Raw genomic sequence first — 17,409 nt, 5'->3', positions numbered from 1 at the left:
AGTTTTAACTTTATTTTTAAAATAATCAATGCACATAAAGACAAGGTATGATAAAAAACCAAACAAACAATGCCAAAAAAAATTAATGAGAAAATGAAAAAAAAAAAATTCTAGCCTTATTTTAAAAATAATCAATGGACTTGTTAAAGATAAAGTGTTATGAAAAAAAACAAACAATGCACAAAATAATTAATAAGAAATAAAAAAAATTAAATTAATTTGTAAATTTAAACTAAAAAATATTGGTTGCAAAAATTTTTTATTTGAAAACATAAGTTTTAGCTAACAAGCACAATTAAAGAGATAAAAAATAAGAATTCAAATTGAAGAAAAAAAAAAAAAGAGAAAGATAGCTGACAATAATTTTTTCACTATATTTTATGCAAGTAATGTATACACATAAATCATATAAATTAAATTAATTAGAAAGTCACAAAGAAACCCCATTAATTAAAGTCATTAAACAAACAAAGACATGTTTATAAATTTACAATGAAACTTGCATATTTATATATAAAAATTAATATTTGGAAGCATAAGTTTTAGTTACAAATCACAACTAAAGATATAAGAAATAACAATTCAAATGGAAAAAAAAATATCTCACAATAATTTTTTCTCCATGTTTCATACAAGTAATGTATAAACAAGTAAATGATAAATGTAATCCAACCAATTGTTGCAGAAATTTTTTTAAACACATTATAGTTGTAGTCGACGCCACAAAATATTGGTTGTAACAAAATTTATTTAAGCACATAAGTTCTAGCTTTATTTTTAAAATAATCAATGGACATAGACACAAAGTGTGATGAAAAACCAAACAAACAATGCCAAAAAATATTAATGAGAAAATGAAAACAAAACAATTAATTATAGCATTATTTTAAAAATAATCAATGGACTTGTTAAAGATAAAGTGTTATGAAAAAAACAAACAAACAATGCACAAAATAATTAATGAGGAAATAAAAAACAATTAAATTAATTTGTAAATTTCAACTAAAAAATATTGGTTGCAAAAAAATTTTATTTGAAAACATAATTTTTAGCTAACAACCACAACTAAAGAGATAAAAAATAAGAATACGAATGAAAAAAAACTGATAGCTAACAATAATTTTTCACCATGTTTTGTAAGAGTAAATTAAATTAAATTAATTATAAAGCCAAAAAAACCTCATTAATTAAAATCATTAAACAAACAAGGGGATATTTGTAAATTCACAATAAAACTTGCATATTTATATATAAATAATAAAAATAAAAGTAATATTTGAAAACATAAGTTTTTGTAAACAACCACTACTTATAAAGAGATAAGAAATAATAATTCAAATGGAAAAATAAATAGCTTAAAATAATTTTTTCACCATGTTTTATACAAGTAATGTTTAAACATAAATTATATAACTTAAATTTATTATAAAGTAATAAAAAAACTCATTAATTAAAGTTATTAAACACACAAGGGCAACCATGTAAATTCACAATGAAACCCACATATTTATATATGTAATAGATAATAGATAGATAAATCACTTAATTGAAGAGTAAATAAATAATTGAAAAACACACATAAGTAAATAATTGAAAAACACATTAATTATGTAGTATTAATGGTAAATAGTATCCATGTAAATTCACAAACAAATTCACATATTTATATATATAATAGATAATAGATATATAATAGATTAATGGTAAAAGATATCCATGTAAATTAACAAATAAACTCACATATTTATATATGTAATAGATAATAGAATAAATTAATTTTTTATTGAAAGAGTACGTATCAAATAAGAGAAAAATCAAATAATAAATAGTATATGTTCAAAATTTTAATTTTTTATTTGAAAGAGTGCATGATATATTTTGTAAATAAATAAATTACTTAATTTAAGAGTAAATAAATAATTGAAAAACAAACATAAATAAATAATTGAAAAACACATTAATTATGTAGTATTAATGATAAAGGGTATCCATGTAAATTCATAAATAAACTCACATATTTATATATGTAATAGAAAATTACTTAATTGAAGAGTAAATGAATAATTGAAAAACAAACATAAATAAATAATTGAAAAACACATTAATTATGTAGTATTAATGATAAAGGGTATTCGCTTTGAGCAAAAGCGTGAAAAAATCGGTCAACCAATAGCACATGATAAAACGTATTTTTCACGCTTAAGGTTGTTCTAAACTCGCTTAAACTTGTGAAGTTTGAAGTTTGATCATGACGCTTTGTCATGGTTCGCGCTTTTTATAACCTTTCAAGTCACATAAAAAGCCAAAATAGGCTAATTTGCGAGATTAAAATTGTAAATTTTTTATATCTTCAGTTTTTGAATTTATTTCTCTTATGTTTAATTTTGAAAAATTAACAAACAATTGTTATAATACCTATAATGAACATTATGATTTTTCAGTTTTAGTTTTACATCATTTTGTTTAGTTTAAAAATAATGTCATAACTATTATCGATCAGATATTTTTAATATTTATTAGATGTTAATAAATATATATAATTTTAATTAGATTTATCACGTGCATCATACGTGCATCTTTCTAGTATAAAAAAATATACTATAATATAATATTATCTGGCCTAAATAAAACAGCTTATTGTTGTTTGTTGGTTTGGTACTGGCACAGACTCAGAGCTAGCGTGGAAAGAAGATTTTGGAGATGGCGACCGAAAATTACAAGTCCCTCGACGGTGTCACCGCCGAGGATATGGCGGCGCTGGGCATCGCCGCTGATGTTGCCGATCAACTTTACCGCCAAATGGCGGGAATAATCCGTCGTTCCGGTGCTGGAACTCCCCAGACATGGCACGACATCTCCAAGCACCTTCTCACTCCGGAACTTCCATTTTCTTTGCATCAGATGATGTACTACGGCTGCTACAAATGCTTTGGACCCGACCCGCCGGCTTGGTCGCCGGACCCGTATGTATAATTTCGTTTGTTGCTTCCGATGTGATTAGGAATGACGTTTATGAAGTTATATCTCGCAGTATTCAGAACACGTGGTACATTTTTCCAACGTTGTTATTGGAAAAAAGGCGTCAAGATTCAATCTTGGCCACGTTTATATTTTCGTTTCTCTTTCTGAACTCCATGGATTAGATAAAGCATTAGTTTTTTTTTTGTTGCCGTTTTATCGCGCTAGTTTATCATATTTAGCAATGTAGGAGTAGAAAAGATTGCTTACTTATTTTGGAAATGATTGATCATTGTAAGGTTTGCGGTTATGTTAGCACACAAGAAATAGAAATTGCAAATAAGGGAAATAGGTGTACTTTAGAGGTAAAAATTCAAGATAATTATTCTAATAGTTGGGATCAGCATTTTGAACTAATCACGATGAATGTTGTACACAGTGGTAGTGCAAATGCGACTAATGTTGGGCGACTACTGGTGAAGCGTGGAAGTGAATTCTTTGGAACAAAATATGTGGATCCTATTTCAAGCTTCAGTGATTTTCAGGAATTTTCAGTCTCAAACCCCGAGGTTGGAATGAATTGATAGGTTGAGCACTTGGTTATGAAGAATGAGAGTACAATTTCCCATCTGATGTTTCTTCTTTGTGCTTGTTAGGTTTATTGGAAAACTGTACTAGGGGAGATGAATATCTCATTTTCAGTTCCTCCTGAATGCATCTTGCATGAGGGTCCTACTTACCCTGGTGGTCATTGGCTTCCCAAGGCATGCACCAATCCAGCAAAGAATATCCTGAATCCAAGTGGTGAAAGGACTCTTGATGACATTGCCTTGATATGGCGGTATGAAGGAGAAGATGAGTTACCTGTCAATAAAATGACCCTGAAGGAGCTGCGTGCTGAAGTTTGGTATGATAGTTTTGTGTCGAGTACTTGGTTGTTGACATGTGACTATTTCGTGTTTGCTGTTTCTTTTGTAAATGTTTGAATGTCTGGTAAGATAGGTGAAATGCCCTGTAAACTAGTGTCTGATGTAATCTCAATATCAACTAGTGGACATCCCAACTTTGAGACCATGATCAGGCAAACAGTAGAGCAGGGGACCACGCTTTTGAATCATTTCTGAGGTCAAATGTTTAAGATTTCATTTCATATTTATAATTGGATCCATCTCTTGATTTTGAAGCAGAAAGCATGTAGATAACACTATATATTTCATAAAATTGGCATCAGATAGGTTCTCTGAACTAAATTAGAGCTTTTAAGGCCCATTATCAGCCTTAAGAAGGCAAAAACATCTTTTCCCTAAAGCCTCGTGTCTTGTACCATTTTTACAATCTTAACCGAAAAACTAAATTTTTGTAGTGTTTTCTCAATCTCTTAGGCAGGTGAAACTCGCTTATATTTTCAATCATTTTTTTAGAGTGGGCTTCTTGAGCTTATATTTTCCTTTATCATCCACATTATCTCTGTGCTCGTTGCTGTTCATTGTCTCAAGAGATCAAAATTTATAGTTTTTGGATTATATGAAACACCCTGCTTTCTATCTTTTTTCCTAGGCATGTTGCCTCTGCAATTGAAACTCTGGATTTGGAGAAAGGATCAGCTGTTGCCATAGATATGCCCATGGATGTCAATTCTGTGGTGATCTACCTGGCCATAGTACTTGCTGGTTATATTGTTGTGTCTATTGCTGATAGTTTTGCATCAAGTGAAATATCTGCAAGGCTCAAAATATCGAAAGCCAAAGCCATTTTTACTCAGGTAATTTCCTTTATTCAATAGAGGAGCATCATGGTAGCTTACAGTGTTTCTTAAACTCCGAATATTTTCAACCTGAAACGAGTTTTGACCTATCAAAAACTTTCAACGTGTGTCTGTTCTCCCATGAAGCAGAGAAGTTCTGATGATAGTGATAGATCATTAGGCAAGTTATGGGCCTATAGTTTTCAATGGTAAAACATATGGACTTCTGAGAACCATGCTTCACACTTCCATGGTCATGACAAGAAAAACTGAATAAACTTAGTTGCTAAAGCATGCTTATTCTATGATGTTCACGAGTGTCAGTACAATTTCAAGAAGTTCATGCAATTATTATACTCCCCGTGCCAATGAACCTAATCTCCAAGATACTTGTTTATCCTTGCCTCGTATTTGAAAGCCAGCCTTAGTGGTTCTGATATGTTCTTGGGAACTAAACAAATATCTAGTTCTGTAATTGAGTTTTAGCAATACATCACACCCTATGTTCCGGGAATTATCAGTGGTCACTTGTATTTTATTACGACTGATGGAATTGATATGTTCTCCCTATTGTACTTTTTAGTTGTTTTGACATTAGTCATATTTGGATAACAAATTAGTTACAATTTTGGAATTTGTTTTGGTTGGAAACATGTTGAAGGGGCATATTCTCCTGCATTAACATATGCATCTTTGTTTCTTTCTCCTAATTTTTTGTTCTCACACATTCCTGCTATCATATCTAGGATCTTATCATTCGTGGTGATAAAAGAATTCCTTTATACAGGTAAACTCTCACTCCTTTATTTTGTCTCTACTATCTCTCTGTTTTCGCCTCCACCATCCCCAGTTTTTGTCATTCTAGCTCCACGACCTCTATAACCCATGTATATGGGAGATGATAAATTGTTAATAGTTGAAAGTAAGACTTAGGAGGAACTGGCAAACATTTTTATATTAAGATGTTAACTAACCAATTTTGATCAAGGATGCCCCAATTTGTTCAAGTTGAGAGATTCATGAAATTTGAGAGAACAATATTTTTCTCCTCTATTTGTAAAGCAGACCCCGTGACTTTGAATGAAAGGCTACCTGTGACATTATACAGCTGATCTCCATGACCTTTTTAGGTTCAAACATTTTCTTTGATGGTTTGCCCACAAAAGAGAAGTGTTAATCATGCTTTGCTACTTAATTTCCACCTCAAAATACAGCAAACTATTGTGCATTTGCCTCTACTACTTGTATTATTATATTAATGACTTTTGCTGATATTTGGCACAAAGAAAGTCAATTTTATAGGGAGGCTGCTGCTGCGCAACCCAGTTTGTGTCCTTGTTACTTTATCATGTTTACTTGTTCTTCCTAGTCAAATTTAAGCAATATCCGTTGTCAAATTACCTCAGCCACTACATCAAGATTCCTCTGATTTCCCACTATATTTTTATCTACTGTTACTTTCAACTTTTAAAACATATTTATGTTAAATACTGCAGTCGAGTTGTTGATGCTCAATCCCCGATGGCTATTGTTATTCCAACTGGAGGCTCCAACTTCAGTACGAAATTGCGTGACAAGGACATTTCGTGGCATGAATTTCTTGAAAGAGCAAATGCTTCAAAGTAAGCATGTTGATCAAAATTATTATTTATAGTTTTTGCTTGAACTCTTCTATTCTAGAAAGAAATGTCTTTGTCACGCAAATTGCGTGACAAGGACATTTCGTGGCATGAATTTCTTGAAAGAGCAAATGCTTCAAAGTAAGCATGTTGATCAAAATTATTATTTATAGTTTTTTGCTTGAACTCTTCTATTCTAGAGAGCAATGAAATTTATTTCTTCTTGTTCCACAGAAACATGATAATTTTTTTATTGGTTGTTGAAACTTCATTCTACCTGAATTTTTTGTGATATAGTGTAAGCTCCCCTACTCTGAGTTCCAGAACAGATTTAAATAGAAGTATATGTTATGGAATTTGCCAACTGCTTTCAAATAGAATATGCCCTCTATTATTCATTGCACTTTACCATCCTTGTCATTTCCAAATAAAACTTTACTATGTAAAGCAATAAATTCAATCATCGTTTGCGTACTCTTCAAATCTGGTTATACATTCTTATCATGTGAAGGAGACCTATGAATCACAAGTAGTATAAACAGTTCAGGGGTAGTGTTCGATAGTCAACTTCAAATCTTGTTAATTCGAACAACTCAAACTTTACTCTCTCGTACCAACACAATAGAAACTTGCAGAGAGATCCAGTTTGTTGCTGTTGAACAATCAGTTGACGCATTCACCAATATTCTGTTCTCATCAGGAACTACAGGTAAGTTGGGGTTCAAAGTTTCTTGCTTGTTTCAGAAATGTCTTTTTAAAACATTGATTTCATAGTCTTAAGACTCTTAACTGCACCAAGAAATACCTTACCCCTTGTCTTTCACATACTGACATGCTAATCTCCAAAATTGTCATGGTAATTTTCGGTCATATCCATACCATAATGACCTGTCATTTCATTGTCATAATTGCCACAAGAAATACCTAGCCCCTTGTCTTTCTTTCGCTGAAATGCATGTCACCAAAAATATGTATGTTAAAATTTTTGGTGATATCTGCACCACCTTTGCACTGCTTTAGATTATGTACCTTAAAAATTTTATCTTTTACTGAATTTTATGTAGCGAGATTTAAGAGTAGCATTACATTTCGATTCTCCAGGCACTCTCCATTGGACTATAATAACCAACAATTGTCAGTGATGAATAATAAATGGAGAACTTCAAAATGATTTTTAAGAAGCTCTTCTGATACCCTAACCATAAATAAAAAGTTGTTGCACATCAATTATTTGACTTATTTTGTAATGGTAGCGTTACATTTCGATTCTCCCAGCAATTTCCATTGGACTATAATAACCACAATTGTCAGTGATGAATAATGAATAGAGAACTTCAAAATTATTTCTAAAAGCGTTTCTGGAACCCTAACCATAAACATTAATTATTTGACTTCTTATGCTTCAGTAGCAGGATAGAGTACTAACATGAATTAGTCCTTGATTTTGTCCTTGTTTCTTCATTGGCCTTTTATAGGCATTCTTTATATACCTGGCTGGCAGCTTTCTAAAGTTCATTAATAATTTGGCAGGAATTGCTACGTGTCTAAGAATTTTCCTACAAATGAAAGAAACTATCAGACTAACTGTGGTTTTCTATACCCCAGGGGATCCAAAGGCAATCCCGTGGACTGTTGCTACCCCATTCAAAGCTGCTGCTGATGGTTGGTGCCATATGGACATTCGCCAAGGTGATATAGTTTCTTGGCCCACTAATCTTGGGTGGATGATGGGTCCTTGGCTTGTTTATGCTTCACTTCTAAATGGTGCTTCTATGGCCCTTTATAATGGATCTCCCCTTGGTTCTGGGTTTGCCAAATTTGTCCAGGTGAGATAGGCATTGACATTGTTTTAGTGATGATAATTTGAACTTCAATTTTTATTCAGTGTACTTGCTCTCTATGAATTGGAGGAAACAGTGATAAATAAATGAACAAATTATGATTGATGGTAAATATGAAGTGAAAGAAGAGAGATAATATTGTAAGTATTTAAACATTTATGTCAATTAGGGCATTAATTAGGTATCGTACACATAAAGGTTGGATCAGTTTGTCCTGTGGTTTGGTTTAATTTGGTCTTGCTTTTTTTTTTTTTTTTCCCGCACTGATTCAAAAAATTATTGTACTTTCTAGGATTCAAAAGTAACAATGCTAGGTGTGATCCCAAGTATCGTAAGGGCATGGAAAAGTACAAATTCAACAGCTAATTGTGATTGGTCGGCCATCCGGTAGGTGGGAATTTGTTTTGAGGTCGTGGGTTGCAATTGCACCCCCTGATACGTGATTTGCACTTCTCCTTTTCCATTGGGAGGAGGCATTTTGATATAAAAATAAAGACTAAAAACTGATATCTGATTGCTAATTGTGCAAAATTTGAAGACTTTAAGTTGCTGAAATCATTTTTAGAAATAATTTTTCATTGTACTCAAGGACTGCACAAGATTCACTGAGATCTCTGGCAAAATGATGCATACTTCCTTGAGGAATCACAAATTGTAACTCATATAACTACAAATGATGGCTAATTAAAAACGAAGCTTAAATTTTACAGTTCTAGCTTGTTCTATCCAAAGATGATTCATTAGTAAATCAGTAATCAGAAAGGAAGAGAAATGAAATAAAAGTGTTTTCTGGGACATGGAAATTAAGTTGAAGAAGCCAAATCCTAAAATCAGTGACATGACTTCAAAGAGTAAAATTAATGACATGAGTTTGACTAGTCTGTGTTACGATTGACAGAGCGTGGAAACTGACTGGTTGTGTCGGTGATATTGATTAATCCCATTGGTATGTCCTGTTGATGGTTTTGGTTTATTTGAATTTGAATTTAAAACCATCCAGTGCTGAGCCTGTTCAGCTTTTAGAGTGAGTGAAGCCTTATCATTTAAATTTTGACCTAGTTTTCTTAGAAATTATATCAGTCACTTCTGTTTGTATCACAAACCTGCTGCAGTGACTATGCACTTGACATATATGCTTTTATGCCTTTAATTATTTTACGAAATGCCCCTGATATAATTCGAATATATTGATATATGATAGCTGCTTTGCATCCACGGGCGAGGCATCGAATGTAGATGAATACCTTTGGCTTATGGGGAGGGCTCAATACAAGCCTGTAATCGAATATTGCGGTGGCACTGAAATTGGTGGTGGATTTGTCACTGGTTCATTGTTGCAGAATCAATCTCTCGCAGCATTTAGCACACCTGCGATGGGCTGTAGTCTATTCATACTTGGAGAAGATGGATTTCCAATAGTAAGAACCCCTGAACCTTGCTCCTGAAACAACAATAGTTGTGTACAGATTAGCAGTGAATGCCAATTAAATTATTCTTGGAAATAAATCTAATGTTCCAAAAGTGCATGCAGTTCATTCACAGTTAAATTGATAGAAACTATTTCACACTTCCTTATCTGATCATAAATCTGAAGTTTTAACCTTTGCACAAAAGAAAATCTTCCATTTGTTTACCCTGAGAAGTTTCTTGTGAATTCACAATTTGTATATTTATTTTATGAAGCCATCAGATGCTCCTGGAATTGGCGAATTAGCCCTTGGTCCACTTATGTTTGGAGCTTCAAGCACACTACTAAATGCAGACCACAACGATATCTACTTTAAGCATATGCCAGTATGGAATGGAAAGGTGCACTGCTGACTGTTTGTCTTGCAGTCTGACTCATATCATGAATGAACTCTTGTTTATTATATTTATTTCTTTTCACGGTATATTTTTTATTCTTTCTTTTTCTTCCCTATCAGGTTCTCAGAAGACATGGTGATGTCTTTGAGCGCACTTCAAGAGGATACTATCGTGCACATGGTCGCGCGGATGACACTATGAATCTTGGTGGTATAAAGGTATGCCATAACTTCATGAACTTATTAAATCGATCGAATATGGAAGTAAAAGGTGTTATGATACATGCTTTGAGCCCTATAATAAAATTGGGCTGCACCGCAGAAATTGTTGCCAAAGCAAACATCAGGGGTGTGCTATCAAGCCTTGGGCTTGCGGGCCCTTGTAAGCAAAACTCTAGACGATAGACTCCTTTTTCAACTACTCTTGTTCTGTTCTCATTTTATGAAAGTAATTTACTCATATTGTTAGAATGTTACATTTTATAGACATGTCCAAACTGCAAACCAATTTGTAATGGGTCTTACATTAATTACTTGAGCATTTCCCAGTTGGTTTACCGTCGTTTGATAGATGTAAACATTTGATGCTGCTCTATCCTTTTCCATTCAGGTGAGCTCAGTTGAGATTGAGCGAATCTGTAATGCAGTCGACCCTGGTATCCTAGAAACGGCAGCAGTTGGTGTGCCGCCTCCTGATGGTGGACCGGAGCGGTTAGTGGTGGTGGTTGTACTGAAAGATCCTCAGCCTCACGAGCCATCACGGGACATGAGTAATCTGGCTGCAACTTTCAATTCAGCCCTCCAGAAAAAGTTGAACCCTTTGTTCAAGGTATGACATGATTCGTTTCTGGTCGTGCACGTTTATTTCGCCAATCCATTCTCATAAAGGATAGAACTTGCAGGTTTCTGCTGTAGTCCCCCTCCCTTCTCTTCCAAGAACTGCCACAAACAAAGTTATGAGAAGAGTTTTGAGACAGCAGTTATCACAAAGTGACCATAGTTCCAAATTGTGATGAAAATTTTTAATTAATGTATATATTATTAACTGGAGAAGATAAAACTAAATGCTTGCTCCTTTCTGTTTCTTCACACACCATTAGGCTCTAACTCAAACTTTACACATTTAATTATTCACACTTTTTGACAGCCAATTTAATATGTTGTTTTAATAATAATAATAATAATAATACTAATATTTCTTTCTTTTATATCCTATAATCTATTTTGATTTGTATTTTGAAATTCAATCATATTTTATCTATATTTTTAAATTTTTTATTAAGAAAAAAATCATTAATTTGAAAATAAAACATCAAGTTATTTTATCTATGTTTTTATATTTTAAATTAAGGAAAATAATTCATTTGAAAATAAAAAACTAGTGTTTATATAATTATTTAATTATATAATTATTTTAATTATATAAACATGTAACACATGCATAAAATACGATTATTTTTTAAAAAGTTATGAACATGTCTCTCAAATATATACTTGTAATAAAATAGTAAAGACAGAAACTCTTGTGAGAGTTAATTCAATTTTGTGAGACGTGTATCATATTTGATTTTGTCGGGAATGTAATCAAAGCTTCACATTAAATGATTAAAATGATGATATCTCTATTAATATGAGGCATTTTGAGTGAAGTCCTAAAATAAAACCATGAGATTTTATGTCAAAGTAGACAATTATTGTGAAGATATCCGGGTTGCATTGCTCAACTGATTCGATTCATGAAAAAATATTTTTTTAATGTAAAAAAGTATTACGTCTTAGATATGAGTTGGGTCGAATCATCTTACCAAACAATAAGATAATTTCATGTGAAACATACTTTGTAGTGAATGATCAATAACTTATAGTTTATGTGAAGTTGAGATTAGATATCAATCGAGACCTACGATACTATTATCTTGCTCACAAAACGAAATTACATGTAGTAAAATGACAATACATATAAATGGAGGGTCCAATTGCAATTTCGAAGCAACACGAAAACAAGAAATAGTTTCTCAATTGAAATTCATCCCCTCCTTTTTCCAGCGTCCATAATCGGACGGATTTTGGGGCGGGCGGCTTTCGCGAACGATTATCCACAAAATTTTGGAATTCAGAAAACCTAGATTTAGTTGCTGAGATTGAGTTTCAAATCGTTGGAATACGAAGCAAAGAGCTAAGCTAATGGCTTCTGCTCTTCTCTCGAACCCTACCTTACTTTCCTCTTCTTTCCTCGGACAACAACTGTAAGATTGTTTTTTGGTTTTCATTTTATAAATTTTTGGCTAATTTTAGTTTATTCCTGGTATTTTTTTCGCTAACTCTTGGTTTTGTTGCACAGCTCGATAGGAGGTAATTCGAAGAAAATTGAGCCACGCTGCTTGATCTTTAGGGGGCCTAGATGCTCATTAGATGCGCCGCATGGAGGTAAATGTCTTTCATGATAAGAACTGTTGTCATTTTTTATGAAGCAATGGGTGACACCTAGTTCGAGTTATTAGCTGTGGGTTGGAAGTATAACAATGTCCACGGAATTAAGTTATATTCTCATGGTATTCTGTGTACAAATATTTTTTATCAGGTTCTTGGGCAAAATTTGGAGTAATCTTTTAGGTTATAATGTCAATGACATGTCGAATGCTAACCCAAATAATTATAACCTGAAGTGGCATCTGCTTTTGTCGTAGAATTTTATTGTTGAAGAAGTGGAAAAGTTTCTGGAGACACTGTCTTTCCTTGTATTCCAATTACTTGTGTGTAGTTTTTAGTTTTAGCCGTCTAATGCATGGTTGTAATATTGGGGTGAGGCCGAAACCCGAGGTTTGTGGTGAAACCATGATTGTTCTTATTCTTTTGGAAATTGCCAAGTTTCTAAAATTCGCTAGGCGCTAGTTGGACGCCGGACAAGCGCCTAGACGGGGACTGGGCGCCGTTAGGCGGATTCTACGGTATAACATAATAAATCATATATTATATCTCCAACACGGTAGCATCAAATTTAAAATAGCTTAAAAATTACATAACTAATAAAATTCCACAAATTTACTCTAATTATTCCTCTCCATAAATTTCTCGTGGAAGGGTAATAAAATTTTTCTTTCAGTTTTTTGCTGGGCTTATGATTTTAAAGGCAAAAAAAAAAAATTCATTTCCGCCTAGGACCGCCTAGGCGTCCTAGCTAGCACTTTTTCGTTGCGGTCGGCCGGTGCCTAGGCCGATTTTTTCGAACACTGGAAATTGCAAATATATGACGTTTCTTTTCTCAAATATATTGAAGATTTTCATGTCTTTTTTTTAAAAATAAAAAAATAAATATTTTTTTCTAAAATCTCTGTAGGAAACATTTTGAATTTTCCTCGGATGAATATCTGGAATCCTTATAAACGCCTGGGCATACCTGTTGATGCATCTGAGGAAGAAGTTTGGAGCGCTCGCAACTTTTTGTTGGACCAATATGCTGGTCATGAGAGAAGTGAAGAATCAATTGAAGCTGCATTCGAGAAACTGCTGATGGCTAGCTTCTTGAGTAGGAAAAAAACCAAGATCAACTTAAAATCTCGCCTAAAAAAGAAGGTCGAAGAATCTCCACCCTGGGTTAAGAACTTGCTCAGTTTTGTGGAGGTTCCTCCTTCTGTAATCATTTTAAGAAGGTTGTTCCTGTTTTCATTCATGGCATGCTGGAGCATGATGAACTCAGCTGAAGCTGGACCTGCTTTCCAGGTCTGATTTACTTTTGTATTTTGTTGCACAGTGATTACTTCTTAGTTTTTGTCATCTGGTATTAACTAGCATGATCTGAAGAGGCCACATTCCATGCAGGATCTTAAATTTTGAGAGCTAAGAGGTTTTATTAATAGAGTTTTGAGACTTTAGGCGAAAGCAATATTTGCATGATAACTTGTAAATTGTAATCTAATCTCATTTTGTAAAAGTATTACTTTTGACAATCACCTTCCAATGAAATTTCAACAGCATTTACTGACGAAGTCAATACAACAGGGTATAAATGGGACCCAGGGAAAGAACTTTTGTCGTGCTTCCTGGCTATTTAGAGTTTAGTTTCCGATTTTTAACTGATTATGTAAGCTGAAAGATTAACCATTTAATTCACAGATTAATATGATATCACACATTCAGGTATTCAGACTTCACTAAATATCACTCATTGATTTCTAGTATGACCACATTGGCCGTGCATTAGATGCTTACAGCACTTCTTCCCTAGGTCCATCTTCATTCTCGCTTTTCTGGTCCCCTGGTATCTTAATAGGAAAATGTATTGTCATATGGGTAATGCTACATGTACACGGAGTGTTACACGTTGGATTACACAATGCATTTGAAATTACATGATTATCCTTTTGAAAGATTTTTTCCAAATAAAATGCAGGGATAATCATGTAAGTTCAAGTGCATTGTGTAATTCAACGTGTAACACTCCGTTTACATGTAGCATTACCCTTGTGACATATTAAGGCTAGTTCTTACTATACGATGTGTATTTTAGATCGCTTTTAATATCTTGTCGAAGTTCTTTTTTTTAACACTAGCCATAGCCTCCCTTATATTTTCTTTTTTACTTTTTCAACTAAATAATTATTATAGGTCAGTGTTTTATTGCATTCTTGTAGCAGAACCCCAACTGATTATTGCAAATTGTTGTACGAACTATCAATCTTTGTCCCATTACTCCTCGAAGCTTGATATCATGGCTTACAATGTCTGACCATCTGAAAGAGTTTACAATTGACGTCGTGCTATGCATGCTATCATTTATGGAACTAGTCTTTTGTTATAAAGAAGATGCAATATTTGAAAAGTCTGCGCCGCATATAATAAATACAAAACTTATTTGCCATTACAGGTCGCATTATCTTTGGCCGCCTGCATATACTTCCTTAATGACAAGAGCAAAAGCTTGCCTAGAGCTGCCATTTTTGGGTTAGTTACGCGTGGCAAGAGCTTATTCCCCTTTCTTTACCTTATGTAATTCTCTTACTTAGAAGAGAAATTTTAACTGAATTTCAGATTCGGAGCTCTTGTGATGGGTTGGATTAGTGGTTCTTTACTGATTCCGCTCATCCCATCATCTTTGCTGCAACCGACTTGGACGCTTGAACTTCTAACATCGATGGTAGCGTATATTTTCTTGTTTCTAGCCTGTACGTTTCTCAAATGAAAACAACCTATGCTGGTGGAGTGTAGAAATTACGAAAGAGATGGCTTCTTACAAATTCCAATTTTGTTGTAGAATGCTTTGATGCTTTGGTATTTTACTATATGATGATTAAGATTGTGATAGTCGCCCTGAAATGCAAATGCCATCCACAATGTGATGTACATTTTGCCGTGTGCATTTCATCAATGAAAAGTTCATGAATTCGAAGCAGTTATTGCCAAAAATAGAGTGCTTCTTGTACCACGTTGTTGTCTCTCCAAATACCCAACCAATCGAAATACGTGATAAAGAAACAATTTGTTCCCAAATTTTTAGTTTTTGGGGCAGATAAAAATCCAAATTGGGGAAATTAAGAAAGAGTAAAAGGTTCCTATATAACAAGAAGAAGACAAACCAGGTTTCACATGCTTAATTCCTAAAACATAAATCATGTCTTAGTCAAGAAACAAATGACCAAACTTCGTTCAGACACAAACAAGAACAGAATTATCTACCAATAGTTAGTGCAAGCTACTTCGCATCAAACATAGGATGTTCATAAGCAATAATAACAGAAACCTAAAATTGCAAATTCTTATATCTGATCAAGGATTCGGCCTTTGCTTCCGATATCCATTGGACTTGTTGTTCCTAAGAGCACAGCAACCCACGGAGTAAACCGTGGTGACGAAAACGAGTATACAGAAGTTGATGATGGCCAACAACCTCCATTCCCTCTTGATGTTTTCGAGAGCGGCTCCCTTGCACGACTCGCAGTCGAAGCAAAGCTTGGTCTGGTCGTTGCTCCACGTCTTGCAGTCTGGGTCCGGTTGCGCTGGACCGGCTTTAGGCACGGTCCAGAACGTGGCATTCTGGAACTCGAAGCCACAGTAATTGGGTGGCTTGCAGCATCCGGACTGGTCATCCATGTTGAACACATTTAACATCATCAAAGAATTTTGAATTAGATTCCATTTTAATCATGTAACATGTTAAAAATTTTAAAAAATTATTACCCTATTTTCCCTAAATTCATGGGAGGGGAAAAAGCAAATGAATATAATACCTGAACAGGAGTCAAATGTTGTCTGTAAAAGTCCTCTGCTTGACCAGCCTGAATGCTTTGGCAGAGCCTCAAACCAACCAAACAACTCTTGATCTCATCCCAGTTTTCTGCATTAACCACATACTTCTGCAACCACCTGGAATAGTCTCCCAGCCTGTGATCCCCCACACCCTTGTTCGAAAGCGCTCTCCCGACGCCTTTGTTGGTGACAATGATGGCGAATATCGTGAAGGCGATGAGCCCCACGATGAGAAAGAACAGCACAAACAGATAGAACCACATGAAAGCCGAGATGCGGCAGCAAGAGCCCAACAGACCGGACAACGAGACCACGAGCAAGGCGATCCCGAGCATGAGGAGAGGCATTTTGAGGACCCTTCGGCACGCAGATTCCGAGCCCACATGGAAATAAAGAGAGAACCCTATGGCGGACAACGCCACAACAAGGGTCACCACGTTCAGCCCTGTGATGATGCCGTTGCTGATTTTCGCCATCGGTTTTTTTTCGCGGGTTTTTCGTCGAACGAACGATGATGGTTCGAGGGTGGAGGAAAAATGGTGATCAGATCCGTAGAGAAAAACCCCTATGGAAGATCTGATTATGAAACTCTTTTTTCTTCTGCCTTTTGTTTTTATGGTTTTTGGGTTGGAAAGAATGAAAGAGGGAATGTAAGAACGTAAAATGGACAGAAAAACACGGTAAGAATGGTTGGCTTGTAACGGTTTTTACACAGAGGCAAATAAAAAAAAACGGTTTTCTTTTAGGGTGATTTGACCGATTTAGCCCTGGGGGAGAAGTTATTCGGGGACTCTTAGGTTTCGGTGACTTGGCAGGTGACGTGGATGGACGTGGAGTCGCCACGTCGCGCGACCGTTATTCTTTGGATACGCACGTGGTCGCTTTTTTTATGTAAACGTGGGGACACGTTTTTTGATATTACATTGACTAATTCGATGACATTACAAATTATTTTTCTTTTCTTTTTAGTGTTTTTTCCCCCACAAAAATAATTTGTAAATAGCGGATTATGGTACTTAAGTTGCGTGTGATTCAAAACGAATAAAAATGTAATTTTTTTTGTCTATTTTTTTGAATTGAAATGATAGGAGAATAAATAGGACGCGAGAATAAATTTGGAATATGAAGTTAGATGGTTAAATTAAATAATATTCTTGAAATTATGAAAAAAAAAAATTTATACCTACGTATGAAAAGTT

At 34.3% G+C, this 17,409-nt stretch overlaps 3 protein-coding genes across 3 annotated transcripts; 2 read left to right on the top strand and 1 right to left on the bottom strand.

Annotated features, from left to right (window-relative positions):
* The first annotated feature begins 2,666 nt into the window (after positions 1-2,666).
* LOC140864209 (probable acyl-activating enzyme 17, peroxisomal) lies at positions 2,667-11,111 on the top strand. The gene is made up of 14 exons (XM_073268215.1): positions 2,667-2,963; positions 3,398-3,527; positions 3,615-3,865; positions 4,516-4,720; positions 5,449-5,489; positions 6,199-6,324; positions 6,957-7,030; positions 7,927-8,147; positions 8,455-8,549; positions 9,364-9,580; positions 9,846-9,971; positions 10,088-10,186; positions 10,578-10,796; positions 10,870-11,111. The coding sequence occupies exons 1-14, from the start codon at positions 2,701-2,703 to the stop codon at positions 10,978-10,980; spliced, it is 2,178 nt and encodes a 725-aa protein (XP_073124316.1). The 5' UTR covers positions 2,667-2,700; the 3' UTR covers positions 10,981-11,111.
* An 865-nt stretch (positions 11,112-11,976) lies between these two features.
* Positions 11,977-15,268, top strand: LOC140865816 (protein CHAPERONE-LIKE PROTEIN OF POR1, chloroplastic). Its single transcript, XM_073270589.1, has 5 exons — positions 11,977-12,213; positions 12,309-12,394; positions 13,305-13,687; positions 14,832-14,908; positions 14,996-15,268. The coding sequence occupies exons 1-5, from the start codon at positions 12,152-12,154 to the stop codon at positions 15,144-15,146; spliced, it is 759 nt and encodes a 252-aa protein (XP_073126690.1). The 5' UTR covers positions 11,977-12,151; the 3' UTR covers positions 15,147-15,268.
* A 294-nt stretch (positions 15,269-15,562) lies between these two features.
* On the bottom strand, positions 15,563-16,850 carry LOC140867214 (tetraspanin-8). Its single transcript, XM_073272291.1, has 2 exons — positions 16,192-16,850; positions 15,563-16,042 (listed from the first exon to the last, which is right to left on the bottom strand). Exons 1-2 carry the CDS (start codon positions 16,684-16,686, stop codon positions 15,731-15,733), a joined length of 807 nt encoding a protein of 268 aa, XP_073128392.1. The 5' UTR covers positions 16,687-16,850; the 3' UTR covers positions 15,563-15,730.
* Positions 16,851-17,409: the final 559 nt, after the last annotated feature.

Source organism: Henckelia pumila, chromosome 4 (genome assembly GCF_033568475.1).
Source record: "Henckelia pumila isolate YLH828 chromosome 4, ASM3356847v2, whole genome shotgun sequence".
Classification (NCBI taxonomy): Eukaryota; Viridiplantae; Streptophyta; class Magnoliopsida; order Lamiales; family Gesneriaceae; genus Henckelia; species Henckelia pumila.
The sequence above is the reverse complement of the archived record's forward strand: the minus strand, read 5'-3'. Positions and strand labels throughout refer to the sequence as shown.